This window comes from Halichoerus grypus, chromosome 2 (genome assembly GCF_964656455.1).
Source record: "Halichoerus grypus chromosome 2, mHalGry1.hap1.1, whole genome shotgun sequence".
NCBI lineage: Eukaryota > Metazoa > Chordata > Mammalia > Carnivora > Phocidae > Halichoerus > Halichoerus grypus.
Genome location: NC_135713.1, coordinates 141,081,949 through 141,099,372, shown reverse-complemented (window position 1 = coordinate 141,099,372; position 17,424 = coordinate 141,081,949). Strand labels below are relative to the sequence as shown.

Here is a 17,424-nt window from a genome sequence, read left to right as displayed (position 1 = left end):
GAAGCAGTGCCTCCATGAAATCATGCTGCCTTCTCCCAAATCACTGCTATTTATTCCAAAATGTTGAAGCAGAGCATGAAAAAATGGGCAATATGCCATTTACATTCAGATTGCAACTGGATATAAATCCTGACATACTCAGTGTTGCTAGACACTAGCTTATAACCAATATATAAGCAGAGTGACCCCATCAGAGGAAAAGTTTCTATGCTGTGTGGCCCTCTTTTGAAAAAAATGAGGAAGTTTCTCTCTGCTTCTACTATAGAAAAATAGTTATTTTGTGCCGAGATGCAAACACCTTCAGAGCTGGCTCTGGGTCTGCTGCTTTGAAGAAGACAGAAGTTCCTCCCTCTGTGAGGAGTCCCTGCTTTCTACACGGTGTGTGCTGGTACCAAAGCCTATGGCCGTAACCCTGAAGACAGCCTGCTTGTTGCCACAAATGTCCTCAAGTTCATCACTACCCAGGTCTTCAATCACTGCCTTGGCAAGAGCTTTTTCTTTTATTCCTAAGAAACGTGAGTCGAATGTAGTCTTTCACTAACATAGAAGTTCTCTGGCTTCCTAGAGAGCAAGCACCAAGCACGAGTGCTTTATTCCCAATTCTCCAGGAAACCACCAATAATTTTTATACAGACAAACGACAGGAGGAGAGTCACGATACTTGGGACAGCAGGGATCTCTGTGCGTGTATGGGCTGTGCATTCTGCCAGGAAGTGAGGTGCAGACCACACTCCTTCCAGGAGCTGCAGGTATAATGTACATTAGTAGACAGTACCCAGCTATATCAAAACATGGAAGCTTGGTTCCGTCTGGGTAATTTCTTAGTTTTCTTTCTCACTAATTTTATCAGCCACCTCCCTTCTTCCTCCTCCTGACCCAGACAGTAACTCACCTTTGATGGATTGAATGGAATACCCAGGTATGAAGAGCCTCGGAAACCACAGCGGTTTAGATTTGATCCTAGAAAATAAATACATGTACTTATTTAGAGTATACTTTATTTTTGTTCGGACTCTACAGCAGTTCAATTAAACATTCTTTCAGAAACTGAGCATTTTAGTATGAAAGTTTTGTCACTGTGTCCATTTTCATTCTAGCTAACGGTTTAGTACCAAAGCTTTGTTACTGTGTCCATTTTCATTGGTTAATGCTCACCATGAGCCAGGGCTGTTCTCTTTTTGTGGGAATTTCCTCATTTAATTTTTAAAAAAAATTTTAAGTTTATTTATTTTAAAACAATCTCCACACCCAACATGGGGCTTGAACTTACAACCCTGAGATCAACAGTTGCACACTCTTCCGACTGAGCCAGCCAGATGCCCTTCTCATTTTCAAACCAGAGACAAAATAATGATTTCCTACCATGTACCTTCAGTTTATAGCCTACCTCACTGCACACAAAATGCTTCCATATCTTTTCCATATGATCATTTTTCATGTGATCAACATATTTAACCCCATGCTAAAGGAGAGAAAGCAGAAGCCCAGAGGTTAAGTGACATGTTCAAGGTAATGCATCAGAATCTGGAATTCTAATTTCCCATCCAGTGTCTTTTTACTTTAACTCATTGCTTCTTTACATGTGAGCAAACTAAAGGTATAAGCTGCTCTACTTGCAAAAAATATATGTACTTAGTATTTTAGTATTGGACAAATCTTCGTTCTGAGTCTAATAACGTACTTTGCTTTGAAGTACTGGGAACTTAATAAGCCAGAAACTTGAGTCACATCCATGAAAAGGGAGCCCTGTGCACTGGTGGTGGGAATATAAATTGGCACAGCCATTATGGAAAACAGTATGGAGGTTCTTCAAAAAATTGTAACTAGAACTACCATATGATCCAGCAATCCACTACTGGGTATATATCCAAAGGAAACAGGATCGCTATCTTGAAGATATGTCTGCAACCCTGTGATCACTGCAACATAATTTATAATAGCCAAGACATGGAAACAACCTAAGTGTCCAACGACAGATGAGTGGATAAAGAAAATTTCTCTCTCTCTCTCTGTTCCTCACACAGACACACACAACACCAGAATGTTATTCATCCATAAAAGAGGAAATTCTGCCTTATGTGACATAATACATGGAACTTGAGGGCATTATGCCACATGAAGTAGGTCAGAGGGAGAAACAAATACTATAATACTTTATGTCCTCACTTATATGTGGAATTTAAAAAGGCTGAACTCACAGAAACAGAGTAGAATAGTGGTTGTCAGGGGCTGAGAGAAATGGGGAGATGTTGGTCAAAAGTACAAACGTCTACCTGTAAGATGAGTATATTCTGGGGATCTAATGTACAGCATGATGGCTATAATTCATAGGACTGTATTATATCCTTGAAAGTTATAAGGAGAGTGGGGCGCCTGGGTGGCTCAGTTGTTGGGCGTCTGCCTTCGGCTCAGGTCATGATCCCGGGGTCCTGGGATCGGGCCCTACATCAGGCTCCCTGCTCAGCGGGGAGTTTGCTTCTCCCTCTCCTGCTCCCCCTGCTTGTGTTCTCTTTCTCTGTCAAATAAATAAATAAAATCTTTAAAAAAAAAAAAGTTATAAGGAGAAATCTTAAATGTTGTCACACCACACACACACACACAAAAGGAAATTATGTGAGGGGATTGTGGTAATCATTTTGCAATATATTCATGTAACAAATCATGTTGTACACCTTACACTCATATATATGTCAATAATACCTCTATAAAGCTGGAAAAAAATAAAAAACTATAAATGAAAAATTAGTTACACCCACAATGAGAACGTAATTATGGTTTTGATAGCTATTAGAAAATCAGCATGACAGATGTAGAGGACAGAAGTGAAGTATCCACAGAATGTACATGCATTTTAATAAAAAGTCAGTAGATTTGGAGTGCCTTGGTGGTGCAGTCAGTTGATCGCTTGACTCTTGGTCTCAGCTGAAGTGTGATCTCAGGGTCATGAGATCGAGCCCCACGTCCGGCTGCACGCTCAGCACAGAGTCTGCTTGTGTTTCTCTCACCGTCTCCCTCTGCCCCTCTCCCTGTGCTTTCTCACTCTAAAAATAAATAAATCTTAAAAAAAAATCAAGTAGATGTATAAATAGTTTTTTTTTTTTTTTTTTAAAGATTTTATTTATTTATTTGACAGAGAGAGAGACAGCGAGAGAGGGAACGCAAGCAGGGGGAGTGGGAGAGGGAGAAGCAGGCTTCCTGCCAAGCAGGGAGCCCGATGCGGGGCTTGATCCCAGGACCCTGGGATCATGACCCGAGATGAAGGCAGACGCTTAACAACTGAGCCACCCAGGCGCCCCTATAAATAGGTTTTGAGGTGCGAAACTAGTTTCATATCTCTTACGACTGGAACATGACTAATTCATACTAATTAGTTTTCACTCTTCTATTTCTTCACATCAGATACTCTATTTAGCTTTGTATCTCCAATAGTACTTAGAATAGTAACTTAAACATTAATTTCTTGAACAATTTAGGGAACTTTACCCACTAAATGTAAAACTTTCCACTAACCACCTTCCCCCTTTAACAAAAAAATTTACATGAAAAAGGGTATTGTCTAATGGTGAAGATACTAAGGAACACAGTTCTCCCATCTTTGCTAAAGATTTTGCTAAAAAATGGGTAAGCCACTTAAGACTTGTCAATATACAGTAAGAGTAATAAAAAGGCTCAGACTCTGACTGGATAATGATACATCTGAGAATTTACTCCAGTAATTTCCAATATAAGAAAGGTCACATGCACAGAAACACGCAATGTAGTATTACACTGGTAAAATCCGGAAGCAAACAGAAATCCAACAGGTTAATGTGACACTCTATCTCCTCAAAGGAACATTAAACTGCTGCTAAAATACTTAGGGAAAACTATGTAGCAACATGGAGAAATGATCAAAAGAAGGACACAAACATTTATGTGATTATAATTAAGCAAAGGATGCTTATCAACAAAACCCAGAAGGGAATAAAAAGAAAACTGTGTGGTATGACAGGAGAGTGAATTTTGTTCTTTGTATGAGTCATTTTTGCCCTAACAAATTATCATAAACTTACTACCTTGAAACCACACCCACTTATTGTCGCACACTTCTGTACGTTCCGAAGTCCGTGAGGTCCACCAGGCTGGACCGGGGTGCTGGTAGGGGTTGCACTCCCTGCTGGAGGCTCTGGGGAACAATGCCCCTCAAGTTCCTTCAGCTTGTTGGGCGGGTGTGGGACTGAGGGCTCCAAGTGTTTGCTCACTCCTGGAGGCCACTCCTGCCACTGCTTCCATCTGGGCCCCTGTACCGCCTTCTCCTTTAAAGGGCTCATGTGGTTGTACTGGGCAACACCTAGCACCCCCCCCACCCCCGTACACGAAACACCTGCAGATAATCTCCCTATTTTGACGTCAGCTGATTAGTAACCTTAACTTCATCTTCAAAGTCCACAGTGCCTAGTGTCTGAACAACAACTAAAACCAATAAAACCTTCGCCACATCAACAATATGATGGTTTTGCTTTCTTATCATTCATGTATTCAATGGAGTATCACTTTTTTTTTTAAGTTTTATTTTTATTTAAGTAATCTCTACACCCAATATGGGGCTCAAACTCACAACCCTGAGATCAAGAGTTGCATGCTTTTCCAACTGAGCCAGCCAGGCACCTCTGGAGTAGCACTTTTAATTTCCTTCAAGAACTTTTACTTTGCATACACAACGTGGCCAACTGGCACAAGAGGCCTAGCTTTCAGCCTACTTAGGCTTTTGACATGCTTTCTTCACCAAGCTTAATCATTTCTAGCTTATGATGTAGAGCGAGAGATGTGCGACTCTTCCTTTCACTTGAACACTCAGAGGTCACTGTGGGGTTACTAACTGCCCTAATTTCAGTACTGCTGTGTCAGGAATTAAGGAGCCCCGAGGAGAGGGATGAAGGGGAACTGCTGCTCAGTGGAGCAGTCACAACCCACACGTTTATCAATTAAGTGCACCATCCTATATGGGCACAGTTTGTTGTGCCCCGAAACAATCAGAATAATAACATCAAAGATCACAGATCACCACAGTAAATATAATGAAAAAGTATGAATTATTGTGAAAATTACCAAAATGTAAAACAGAGACCTGAAGCGAGCAAATGCTGTTAGAAAAATGGCACCAGTTGACTTGCACGACAGAATTGCCACAAACCTTCCATCTGTAAAAAATGCACTATGTGCAAGGCATATTAAAGTGAAGTGCAATTAGGGCGCCTGGGTGGCTCAGCTGGTTCAGCGACTGCCTTCGGCTCAGGTCATGATCCTGGAGTCCCGGGATCGAGTTCCACATCGGGCTCCCTGCTCAGCAGGGAGTCTGCTTCTCCCTCTCCCACTCCCCCCTCTTGTGCTCTCTCTCACTCTCTCTCTCAAATAAATAAATAAAATCTTTTAAAAAAAAAAAAGTGAAGTGCAATTAAATGAGGAACACCTGTTAGTCAGGGTTTGAAAAAATCTTTCTGAATGAAATATCATTTCCTTACAGGTAAATGACTAAACAGTATTTCTATTTGTTCATTTCTATGTTTTTAGCTTATTTACATCAATAACTTTTCTGAAAATTTCAGCATCAAAAATACTGATGTTCAAAAACATCACCAAAGGTCAGGAGACTGTGCCATGGCCAAGTGGAGTCCAACTCAAGACCCTCTTCTTACTGGCTCTGTGTTCTACAGGCAAACAACACCCTCTCTGAGCTAGTCCCTCCACTTCTGAACGAGGAGCAGGAATGTACAGCGAGCGGTATTCTGCAGGGTTCCTGTAAGGTTTAAAGGACACGGGCAGATTATGCTCAGCACAGTGACCAAAGCACAGTCAACAGTAACCAGTTCCAACGGATTCGTTAGCTTTTTACAAAAGTGAAACAGGAGGAAAGTAACAGCTTCTGTGTAATTGATCAAGAAAAGTTTGGTTTTTTTAAAAAAAGATTTCATTCATTCATTCATTCATTCATTCAATTTATTTATTAAGAGAGAGAGTGCACGTGAACACTGAGGAGAAACAGAGGGAGAGGCAGAGGGAGAAGCACGCTCTCTGCTGAGCAGGGAGCCGAGTACGGAGTCCGCGTGGGGCTCACATGACCTGAGCCGAAGGCAGACGCTTAACTGACTGAGCCACCGAGGCAACCCCAAGAAAAGCTTCTTTAAAATCAAAATGCCTTCAGGGCGCCTGGGTGGCTCAGTCGTTAAGCGTCTGCCTTCGGCTCAGGTCATGATCCCGGGGTCCTGGGATCAAGCCCCACGTCGGGCTCCCTGCTCCACGGGAAGCCTGCTTCTCCCTCTCCCACTCCCCCTGCTTGTGTTCCCTCTCTCGCTGTGTCTCTCTCTGTCAAATAAATAAAATCTTTAAAAAAAAAAAAAATGCCTTCTCTTCCCCCTTTTCAAGTGTATACTGTCACTGAAAAAAAAAATTCATTAGGCAATCCTTTCTGATTCTTGTCAATATTTGTCTGCTATTGTGCGTTCCTTCATAATTCTAGTTAGCCTCCCTATTCATGATAATTATTAAGTATAAACGCACAATTCATTCCAAATTTACAACGGGATGCATATTCCCGATAGCCTAAGCTTCCTTGGAGGTTGCTGGATGGTGCCATCTAGTGTTCCTATTCAGTAGCTGCAAAATAAACCGGAAGGGTGGGTCTGGGTCCCAACAGGATCAATTGCATAGTCTGAAAAAATATACAGGCTTCTTGGGTCCTATCTCAGGCCCACATCAAAACCCTCAGAGTAGGGCCTGGACAATCATACATAAAAATAAAAACAATCCCTGTTGGACAGACAAGTCAGAATCGAGAACCACTGATGTGGTGAATGTATCCTCTACTATCAGAGGCACAGAGTCAAACTAGTTTATCTTGTTACGGGGAAGTCGTTCAGATAGCAATATATCACAAGCATCTAGGTACACCTCCTTGTTTCAGACTGTCAAGAGACCTAGACAAGGTGAACAAAACATTCTAGAGCCTACAAAATGGGTTTGTATACCTATTTTCTAAATTTCACAGATTGGTTTCAGAGTCAGACCTAGGCCAACTAAGGAAAAGGCAGGTGGGAGACTCTTTTCATAGATAGAGACTTAATAGTTTCATGCAACAAAACAGTAAGTGGAGAATTGAGAATTGCAGTTGGACTGTGACAAGATCTGTGGTGTGGCCTACCAGACACACGGTGAGGGACAGTTGAGCACATAATCACTGCGGGGCTATCTCTGCAAAAATTCTTGATCTATAATTCTTCCAAAACAGACATGCTATAATTTTTGAAATGTGCAACAAGCTAACGAATCCGTTGGAACTGGTTACTGTTGACTGTGCTTTGGTCACATGCAACTATACTTACACTTGTAGGCATGTTATTTTAAAAAGGCAGCAATGGGACTTAAAAATCTACTTTAAAAAAATCTCACAGGAGGGGCACCTGGGTGGCTCAGTCGTTAAGCATCTGCCTTCAGCTCAGGTCATGATCCCGGGGTCCTGGGATCAAGCACCACACCGGGCTCCCTGCTCCGCAAGAAGCCTGCTTCTCCCTCTCCCACTCCCCCTGCTTCTGTTCCCTCTCTCGCTGTGTCGCTCTGTCAAATAAATAAATAAAATCTTTAAAAAAAAAAACTCACAGGAAAACACACATGATGAACAGAGCACCTATTGTACGGAATCAGTACTGGAAATCTCCAGGAATGGGACTCTCAAAGGACTAGAAAACAGAAAACTGTACTCTAATTTTGCCTCTAGCATTAATGAGCTATATTATCGTGGACAAATTATTTGTCTCTTTGGATCTTAATATCCTCATGTGTACAATGACAGACTATAATATTCCTTGCTCTGTTCTAGCTCCAAAATTCTCTGGCTGTATCCTTGATGAGATAAGGGAACACACAACTCCCAGCCCGATCCCCTGTGTTTCCTAAACACTTCTGGAGGTTGACAGGAAGGGCCCCAACCCTCCAATGGTCTGACCACACACTTATAGTAAGATACCACTGGGGTCTTTACAACCCTGGGGTCAAGTGAAAAGCCAGGGTTAACTCTGATTAAATATTCATGATGTACTTAAGTGTCACACATGACAGTCTCCACCAGGGACCTATATACTTCACCAGTAAAGCAGCACTGGGGCCTGGGAGTCAGAAGCCTGGGATTTCAGTCTGACTCTATCACTTAATAGCTATGTGTGGCCTCAGGCAGGTCTCTCTTTTTTTTTTTTTTAACACAAGCTGTGGCCAGTTTTATTAAAGAAAAATTGTGCGTGATTTACTTTTCACCAGTCTGTTCTGGCACGCTTCGAGTGATATCAGAATCACCTGGATCAGTGATAGCCAGTGTGCGTACTCTGTAGTATTTCCACACGCTGTGCCCAATTCAGTATTATTGCCACTGTAGTGATGGGCACCAGTTCTGGCCAACATGGCACAGTATTCTATTTCAGATTTCCTCAAGGCTGGGCAGTTGTTGGCGAGGATAACCAGTTTCGCTCTGCCATGTCTGATCATTTTCAGAGTCTGCTTGTACCCCAGCACGTACTTTCCACTTTTCATAACAAGCTGGAGCCTGGAGTTGATCGACTCCAGCGACTTTTTCGTCTTCTTTGCGGCCACCATCTTCCTGCCTTAGATGCGGGACGGCCCCAACCAAAACCAGCCGCCAAAATGCTCAGGCAGGTCTCTTAATCACTGTCTCTCATTTTCCTCTTCTGGAGAAGGCAGATTAGGGGAAGAACAAATTTGACAATGTATTTGACAGTGCCTTAAAAATCATAAATTTTTAATTAACGTACAGCATTATTTCTGCATTAGCAAAATATCAATATTTGTGTATAATAACCCTGTAATATTAAATTTATTTTTTTTTATTTTTGTTGTGTTTTGAGGAGAGGTTCAAGGTTTTTTTAACTTCAATTTTTAAATATGGAAACCTACTGTGAATACACAAACAATGCAGGTATAAAGATTAAAATTAAAGTACTACCTTATCCTGCCATCCCCCCAAGTCTGTTCCCAACTCTCCCCCCCACAAAGATTTTCTTTCAGGATTTTCGCTGTATGTTGATAGCCAAAGATCGTTGAAACATCTCTGTAGATGTTGGTATTCATAATTTAACCATATCTGAACATTCTCATGTTGGTATATACATAGATCTACCTCGATCACTTTAATACTACATAGTATTCTTGGTGGACCAGAGTTTAGTTAACTGTTTCACTCCCTTTCTACTTGGTCAGTGTAACGAACGATGCCAAAACACGTTCTACACAGATTTTTGTGCACATGTCATTAGTTTCCTGAGGTATCAAATTCTTACAAATCCGGAGGATTTCAACAATGGAAATTTATTCACTCGGAGTTCTGGAAACCAGAAGTCCAAAATCAAGGTGTTGGCAGGACCGGTTCCTTCCGGAGGTTCTGAGGGAGAAACCGTCTCATGCTTTTCTCTCAACTTCTGGTGGCTCTGGACAATCCTGGCATTCCTCTGTGTAGTAAGCATCACTCTAACCTCCACCTCTGCCCTCACAGGGCCTTCCCCTCAGGGTCTGGAATCTCCCTCTTCCCTTCTCCTAGAAGGACACCAGTCACTGATCTGGAGATGCTTAGCTTAATTACATCCGCAAAGGCCCATCTTCCAACTAAGGTCATATTCTGAGGTTCTGAGCGGACCTATCTTTTCGGGGCCAGTATTCAACCCACTACAACACACACGAGAATATGTCAGATGCGATAAAAGATTATACTCAAAAATGACTCTCAAAAGGTTACAATGATTTTCACTTTCACCAAAATGATATTAGGGTGCTCTTTCAGGATGCCTAGGTGGCTCAGTCAGTTAAGCGTCTGCCTTCGGCTCAGGTCGTGATCCCAGATCCTGGGATCGAGTCCTTGCTCAGGGGGGAGCCTGATTCTCCCTCGGCCTCTGCCTGCCACTCCTCCTGCTTGTGCTCTCTCTCTCTCTGACAAACAAATAAGTAAAATCTTAAAAAAAAAAAAAAAAAATAAGGTGCTCTTTCCCCTGTATTCTTGCCAACTTTCCAAACTTCCGGCTAAATTGATGTGTTAGATAAAAAATAATGCACCATTGTTTCTACTGTATCTCCCTGACTTTTCTCGTAAGGTTAATCCTCTTTCATGTAGTTATTGACTTCTTTTGAGATCCTCCTATTCTTAAATTTTGTCATTTTCTAAACAGTGATGTGTTATTTTCCTCTCAATCTTTAAGAATTCGTCACAGTCTGGATATTAATATTTTATTATATATATTGCCACAATTTCCAAGCCTGTTACTTATTCAACCTTACCTCTTACTACACAACATTTAAAAGTGTTTATTTAATCAAACTTACCAAGTTTTTCTTTTATGGTCCTGGGTTTTTAATATTTATAGATTTTTAAATTCCCTAAGATTTTTTTTTATTTTTCCTTTTTTTTCATTTTATTGTTATGTTAATCACCATACATTACATCATTAGTTTTAGATGTAGTGTTCCATGATTCATTGTTTGTGCATAACACCCAGTGCTCCATGCAGAACGTGCCCTCTTTAATACCCATCACCAGGCTAACCCATCCTCCCACCCCCCTCCCCTCTAGAACCCTCAGTTTGTTTTTCAGAGTCCATCGTCTCTCATGGTTCATCTCCCCCTCCGATTTCCCCTAAATTCCCTAAGATTTTATGTGATATCACAAAGTAGGACAAATACAGACCTATGAGTTACAGAAAGCACCTTCTACTCAGTCTGCAAATGCCTTATGAATGAGAAAATATTTGAGGAGTCAGAGGATGCTTAAATTAGGTGTCCTGAGATGCAATTTCCAACAAGCAATTCTTAGAACACGAGCCATTCATTCAACTCAACTGAATACAACTCAATGTCATCAACTCAATTCTGACACTATGCACAGATAGCCATCGGATTGCACAGGCTGAGGGCTCAGTCCGTCAGGACTCCAAACCATCCCCCTACCCCCAGCTTCAGGCACCAGATGCAAGCCCCATTAGCTGTGCTGCTTCCGACCGACTGGCAATGGACTCTAGGTTCTCATGAGCCCCTCTCCTTGGGTACAATTAATTTCCCATAGCAGCTCACAGAACTCAGAGAAACCTATTACTTGACAATAAAAGAATGTAACTCAGAAACAGCCAGATGGAAGAGATGCTTAGGGCAAGGTATGGGGAAAGGGCAGGGAGCTTCCATTCTCTCCAGGAGCCCCGCTCTCCCGGCACCTCCACATGTTTGCCAACCAGGAAGTGCTCTGAACCCTGTCCTTCTGGGTTTTTATGTAGGTTCCACGACATAGGCAAGAATGATTAAATCACTGGCCACTGGCAATTGCTTCAACCTCTGGCCCCTCTCCACTCCCAAGAGGTCAGGTGGTGGGACTGAAAGTTCCAACCATCTAATCACTGGCTGGCTCCAAGGACCAACAGCCCTCAACCTTAGGTGCTTTCCAAAAGTTACCTCATTAACATAACAAAAGATATCTTTTAACACTCTCAATGCTTAGGAAATGCCAAGGGTTTTGGGAGCTGTGAGCCAGGAACTGTGATTGAAGACCAAATATACATTTCTTATAAATCACAATATCATGATGCTGTAGACCAAATGTGAAAATAAAGAGAAGAGGAACAGTTAAGTTGGAAGAGGTATGGATGATTTAATAGTCCAACAACTCCTGAGACACAACAAAGCTTTAGGCACTGAAAGAAAAATCTAAGATGGACACATTCTCTCCCCTGCTAGAAGTTTACAATTCAGATGCAAGCAAAAATATTTTAAGTAACAGTTAAGCAGTGACAAATGAAAAAAAAAAAAGCAATGGGCTTCAAATCAATGAAATCCATGGAGTTCACAGTACAATGCGAAAGAGAATCCTGATGGGTCTCAAAAGAGATGGTGAGTACCAATATGAATTCAAAGAAAAATTTTAAAACTTCCATCAAACTATAATAAACATAAGAAAAGCATATTATCATAATGAAACAACTCAATGAACTTTGCAAAGTAAACTTATCCATATAACCAGTGCTTGGCTCAAGAAAAGTACATGACAGCACCCTAGACGCCCCCCTCCTACTTTGCTCCTACCTTCTTTTCTTCATACTTCCTTCACTCCCCAAAAGTTCCCATTGGTTTGGTCTATTTTTATACTTTGTATAAAGAGAATAATACACTAGGTACTTCTTTCTCTCAAAACATGTTTGTGACATTCATCAAAATTTTTGTTTTATAGTTATAGACTGTTCTTTCTCATTTTCCACTGTATAGTATTCCATTGTGTGAATATTTTAATACATCATTCATCTCTTACACCAATGATGGGTAGTTTTTATGGTTCCTACTTCTGGACTCCTGTGAAAAACACTGCTATGAACATTCTAGTACGTATCTTCTGGTGAACACGTTTTCACTTCTGTTGGGTATGAACTAGGAAGCAGAAGTGCTAGGTCATGGACTGCACGGATGTTCAGCTTTAGTAAGTACTGCCAGTTTTCCAACTCTTGGACAGTTTTCCTTCAGCTCCCCGTGAGAGTTCCAGTTGTGCTACATTCTCGCCAACAACTGTTATTTTCTACCTTCTCCATTTTAGCCATTCTTGTGAGTATGTAGCAAATGCAATTATTACGAATAATATGAAAGTTCAGATAATAGCAAATCTCTCACAACAAAGCAGTCTTTAGAGAGAATATGGGTTTTTAAAAAAGATTATTTAGGGGCGCCTGGGCTGCTCAGTCGTTAAGCATCTGCCTTCGGCTCAGGTCATGATCCCAGGGTCCTGGAATCGAGCTCCCAGGCGATCCCCACATCGGGCTCCTTGCTCAGCAGGGAGCCTGCTTCTCCCTCTCCCCCTGCTTGTGTTCCCACTCTCGCTGCCTCTGTGTCAAATAAATAAATAAAAAATCTTTAAAAAAAATTTAAAATACTAAAAAAGATTATTTGAGAGTGAGAGAACACGCGTGCAAGCGCGTGTGAACAGGAGGGGGGGAGAGGCAGAGGGAGAGAATCTCCAGCAGATTTCCCCATGGAGCGCAGAGCTGATCGCATGCTTCATGCGATCATGACCTGAGCCAAAACCAAGAGCTGGACGCCCAACCGACTGAGCCACCCAGATGCCCCAAGAATATGGGTTTTAATTAAACTAACTGCACAAAAAAAGTTCATGGACTTGTTTAGTCACACACCCAAGGGATAACAAAATGACATGTATAAAGTCCACATTTAAGAGCGTAAAAACAGGAGCCTATTATTTTGTGGCACTGCTTTTCTAATGGGAGAAGAATTAACCAGTTATTTTAACCATTCTGTAAGTTGCATTTAAAAAAGAATACATGTATTAATGGGTATCAAGCGGTTGTGAAAATCTTACAATAAAATGGTAGAAGAAAATAAATATATTTTAAGAGAAGACAATAGCACAGCTCAATCACAGAGGCCAGCAAAGAATCCTCAAGAGTGGGGAGAAATATGAAGACAGAAAGTAGAAAGCATAGTGAATACATGACAAATTACTGATAACCAAAACCTGAGTTCTCTCCCTCAAATGTTATGATCCATATTTTTCTAGAGTAGCGATGGCTATTTTATTTCAGGGAAATGAGTATCAATAAATTCTTTCTAAAAATAATATAAAATATATTTTAGCAAAAAACATACAGAACAGCTTTCCTATGACTAACACTATAATTTCCTATGTGTACTATGTGAGATACATCCCTTTAAGAAACTACAGTGTATAATTTAATCAGGATATGTATTTTTAATAATCAAAAATTAGAATCTATAATAATACTACATCTAATATTTAACTTTTATAGTTTAAGAAAAAATCCCAGACCTACTTAAATTAGTAAAAAAAAAATCTAGTAAAAAGGGGAAACAAATTACTTCCACTTTGCAGGTGTCTAGAACTGTGACCTCACCTCAGCCACAAGCTCCAAGAGAATAAGCAGCATATCTTGTAATTATCACAGCCCTTCTCCACAGGTTTAGCAGGGCATTCAATAAATCCTACTCACCAACATGCTAGAATCTCTACTGACCAGAATATCACGTACGCTGCTTCATGCAGCTGGTGAAAAGTGAGTAGATATTTATGTGTAACAGACCTAGTTCAAAATGCTTAATCATTTTTTTTTTTTTTAAAGATTTTACTTATTTGACAGAGAGAGACACAGCGAGAGAGGGAACACAAGCAGGGGGAGTGGAAGAGGGAGAAGCAGGCTTCCCGCTGACCAGGGAGCCCAATGTGGGGCTTGATCCCAGGACCCTGGGATCATGACCTGAGCCGAAGGCAGGCGCTTAACTACTGAGCCACCCAGGTGCCCCAAAATGCTTAATCATTTTTAAACAAGAATTCAACAGGCAGATTTTAAAAATTATATAAACACAAACACTATGAAATCCAAGAACAATAAAGTAGAAAGACAAAATTATGTCCAAGAACATCTGCTAATAGATCAAACCTCTTTCTTTCTAAACAAAGCTTTAGCTTATTATTTCCCTAAAGTTCATCTAAGTGAGACATTTATAAATGTTTACTCCAACCAATAAAACACACGGTCATTTTATAAATACTGGCTCTTAGAAGCCAGGTAAGTGGTGACCATGATAAAAACTGTGTCATTTCCTAGGAGTTTATCTGCTTCTCTTTTCAAGGTTAGAATTTCTAACACCTACAAGTTAAATCAATGTTAGGTATGTTACACTTAACAGAGTGAACAATAAGGTGTATAAAGCTTGTGTGCATTTAGTTGATCAGGTAACATAAATTTTGAAAACTAATTAAAAAAAAAAGAAAAATAACTGACCAAAATTTATAAAGTTTATAAGCATGAAAAGGACTGCAGTGCTAGTAAGAGTTCTAAGAAACCATCAGAGAAAGGCTAATGAGACCCGAGAAGGAAAACCGACAGGAGACTGTAATGAAACTTTTTGATGACAAAGAGTTCACTGAAAAGACAAAAAGAATGGCTGGGAATGAAAAATACAGCAAATGCTACAAAACTAATTCAACAAAAATACCAAGTACAAATAACTGACAAGTAGTCATCCACACGGAAGTGCAGAACATAACATGTGGCTACAACTGCAAATCTCGAATCCCAGACAACTGCATAGTGGTTCTCTCAAGAGATTAACGATTAGACTTTTTAATTTTTTATTTACTTTCTTTTTTTTTTTTTTTAAGTAATCTCTACCTTCAACGTGGGGCTCGAACTCACGACCCTGAGATCAAGAGTTCCACGCTCCACTGACTGAGCCAGCCAGGTGCCCCAATGATTAGACTTTTCAAGTGTCATATTTGAAAGGGATGGGAGTGTAGCATTGCAAGGAAAACATGGATGCATAAAATATGGTAATAGTTTATGAATTAATACTGAGATTTGCTAGTCTGACACATGTTATGCAACTAACTAGCCACACTAAAAATAAAATGCTAAAAACTCACTCACTGTCTTCTGTGGGAAGGACCTGCAGGGAGTAAATCCACTCTATTATATCATCTTTGTTCACCACATCTAAGGAATCCAACATATCCAGCCCGGAGAGCGCAAAAAATGCAACTGTCAGCCTAAAAGAAAAAAAAAAAAAAGTAAAATTCCATCTCAACTGTCAAAACACTGAAGTCTTTCTGGTTCAAAAAATAATAAAGTCTTTCTAATTTTAAACTTAATTCAAACAGTGATCTCATTTTACAAAAGCCAAAAAGCCCTGTTTATACTTAGAGTTTAATATCGATCAAACCTTTGTTTCATTTGTAAAAAGGAACATTTAGGGGTTAAAAAACCAGTCCTACTCATCTGATACATGCATGGATTCACTAAAGCAACCTGAAGGCTAAAGCAGATTTAAAAAAGAATTCCCTGCACCTAGTCAGTACAAGCAAATTCAAAAGGCTGAAAATATATAAAATCCCTATTTCTACTTATTTGCCAAGAGCAACTATACTTACAGTTTGTGCATAATTCTTAAGGAATGTTAGAATAAGTCCATCTGTATTCAAATTTGTTTACAAATAATGTGACTGGAAAAAACTTAAAATGAACTTTGGGAAATAATACTTTAAAAAATACATATGCATTTCAACTCCATTTTCCCAGAGAGGATTCTTCGATGGAATGAAAAACTGTAAGGCAACACACTCCCCTCCAAGACTATACACTAAATGAGAAATGTAAACTTTGTTTTCATATAAAAACTAGTACTTTAGTGATTACTTTTTACATAAAGAATTTGTTATATATAATTCTTTTCAGGTTGAGATGCATTCCATACTGCTGTCTGAGCATGGTTATCTCATTTCTGTATTCTAACAATTCCTATAACTAATATAACAAATTAATATTTTAAATCATCTGGTCTAAAATCTGACAGCAAAGCCACTGGACACATTCTGTAACCTTTTCAACTAAGATTCCAAAAGAGAAATAAACCTTAACGCCCTAAAGCATCCACTGCGTGTAATAAATTAACTTCTTTCCCATGCATCTAGAAAAATACTACCAACTTCAGGAAAAATGAGAAAAGTCACTTTTTTCTTTTTTAAGGGTATAATTCTCCTTGATTCCGGGTTGAAAAAGACTGGCATACATTAGATAACAGAAGGAGAAACCAAAGAGTAATTCTAACCAAAGCTTAAGGCAAAAACTAAAAATAATGCGATACTGGTACACTTAAGAAAAAGATTTTGGGAAACTTACATTATTGAGAGACTATTACTATGTACTAGACACTGAGCTAGAAAATTTCTTATATACTATCTCAGTTTAATTCTAACAAACCACTGAGATCCACCAGAATTAGGGAGGTGATTTATCTGAGCACGATCAGGATAAATTAAGGGCAGTGGAACCCCTTTATGTGGGAGGCTACAGTTCAGAGCTCAGACTTTGCCATCAAATGAGCTAGGTTCAAATCCTAGGCTGGCTGATTTACAGCCATCTACAACCTGGGCAGGCCCTTTTCTAAATCTTTTCTAAGTCCACTTCCTTATCTATAAATTATTACACCTCACATTACTGCCCTCCCTGCCCACAAGCAGAACAGAACAACAAACAGAAGCTATCATTACTGGTCATGTCCCTGACTTGACAGGAGTCAGCGACCACCTCAGGATCTACACACGCTGTCACACTACAGGCCTTTTCTCAGGTCACTGGGTGGCAACCTTCTTCCCCGCCCCCCCCACCCCCACACAACCCTGCTCTTTCCCAAAACAAAATGATACTTTAGAAATGGGAAGACCTTCTATCTAACAGCAGACATGTTTGAGAATCACTGTTCTTCATGACAATTATGTCTCAGGAGATAAGTCTGCCTTGTGGTGATACATACTCAAATATTTATTGAAGTCACCAACAGATAAAAGGCCTGCAATACTTCATCTAACCCCCCTGGAGAGCTCTCACTAGGGTT

At 40.1% G+C, this 17,424-nt stretch overlaps 1 protein-coding gene across 2 annotated transcripts in view; it reads right to left on the bottom strand.

Annotated features, from left to right (window-relative positions):
• PGGT1B (protein geranylgeranyltransferase type I subunit beta) overlaps positions 1-17,424 on the bottom strand; it is a 54,130-nt gene that overhangs the window by 29,336 nt on the left and 7,370 nt on the right. Inside the window, exons 1-3 of one of the 2 annotated variants that reach the window (XM_078067607.1) lie at positions 15,462-15,580; positions 8,277-8,711; positions 893-960 (exon numbers count right to left, since the gene is read on the bottom strand). In XM_078067607.1, coding sequence (XP_077923733.1) covers positions 893-960; positions 8,277-8,619 — 411 coding nt within the window. In that variant the 5' untranslated portion in view covers positions 8,620-8,711; positions 15,462-15,580. Of the gene's footprint in view, positions 1-892; positions 961-8,276; positions 8,712-15,461; positions 15,581-17,424 lie in introns of those variants that run through there. The other variant, XM_078067608.1, reaches the window with a different exon arrangement.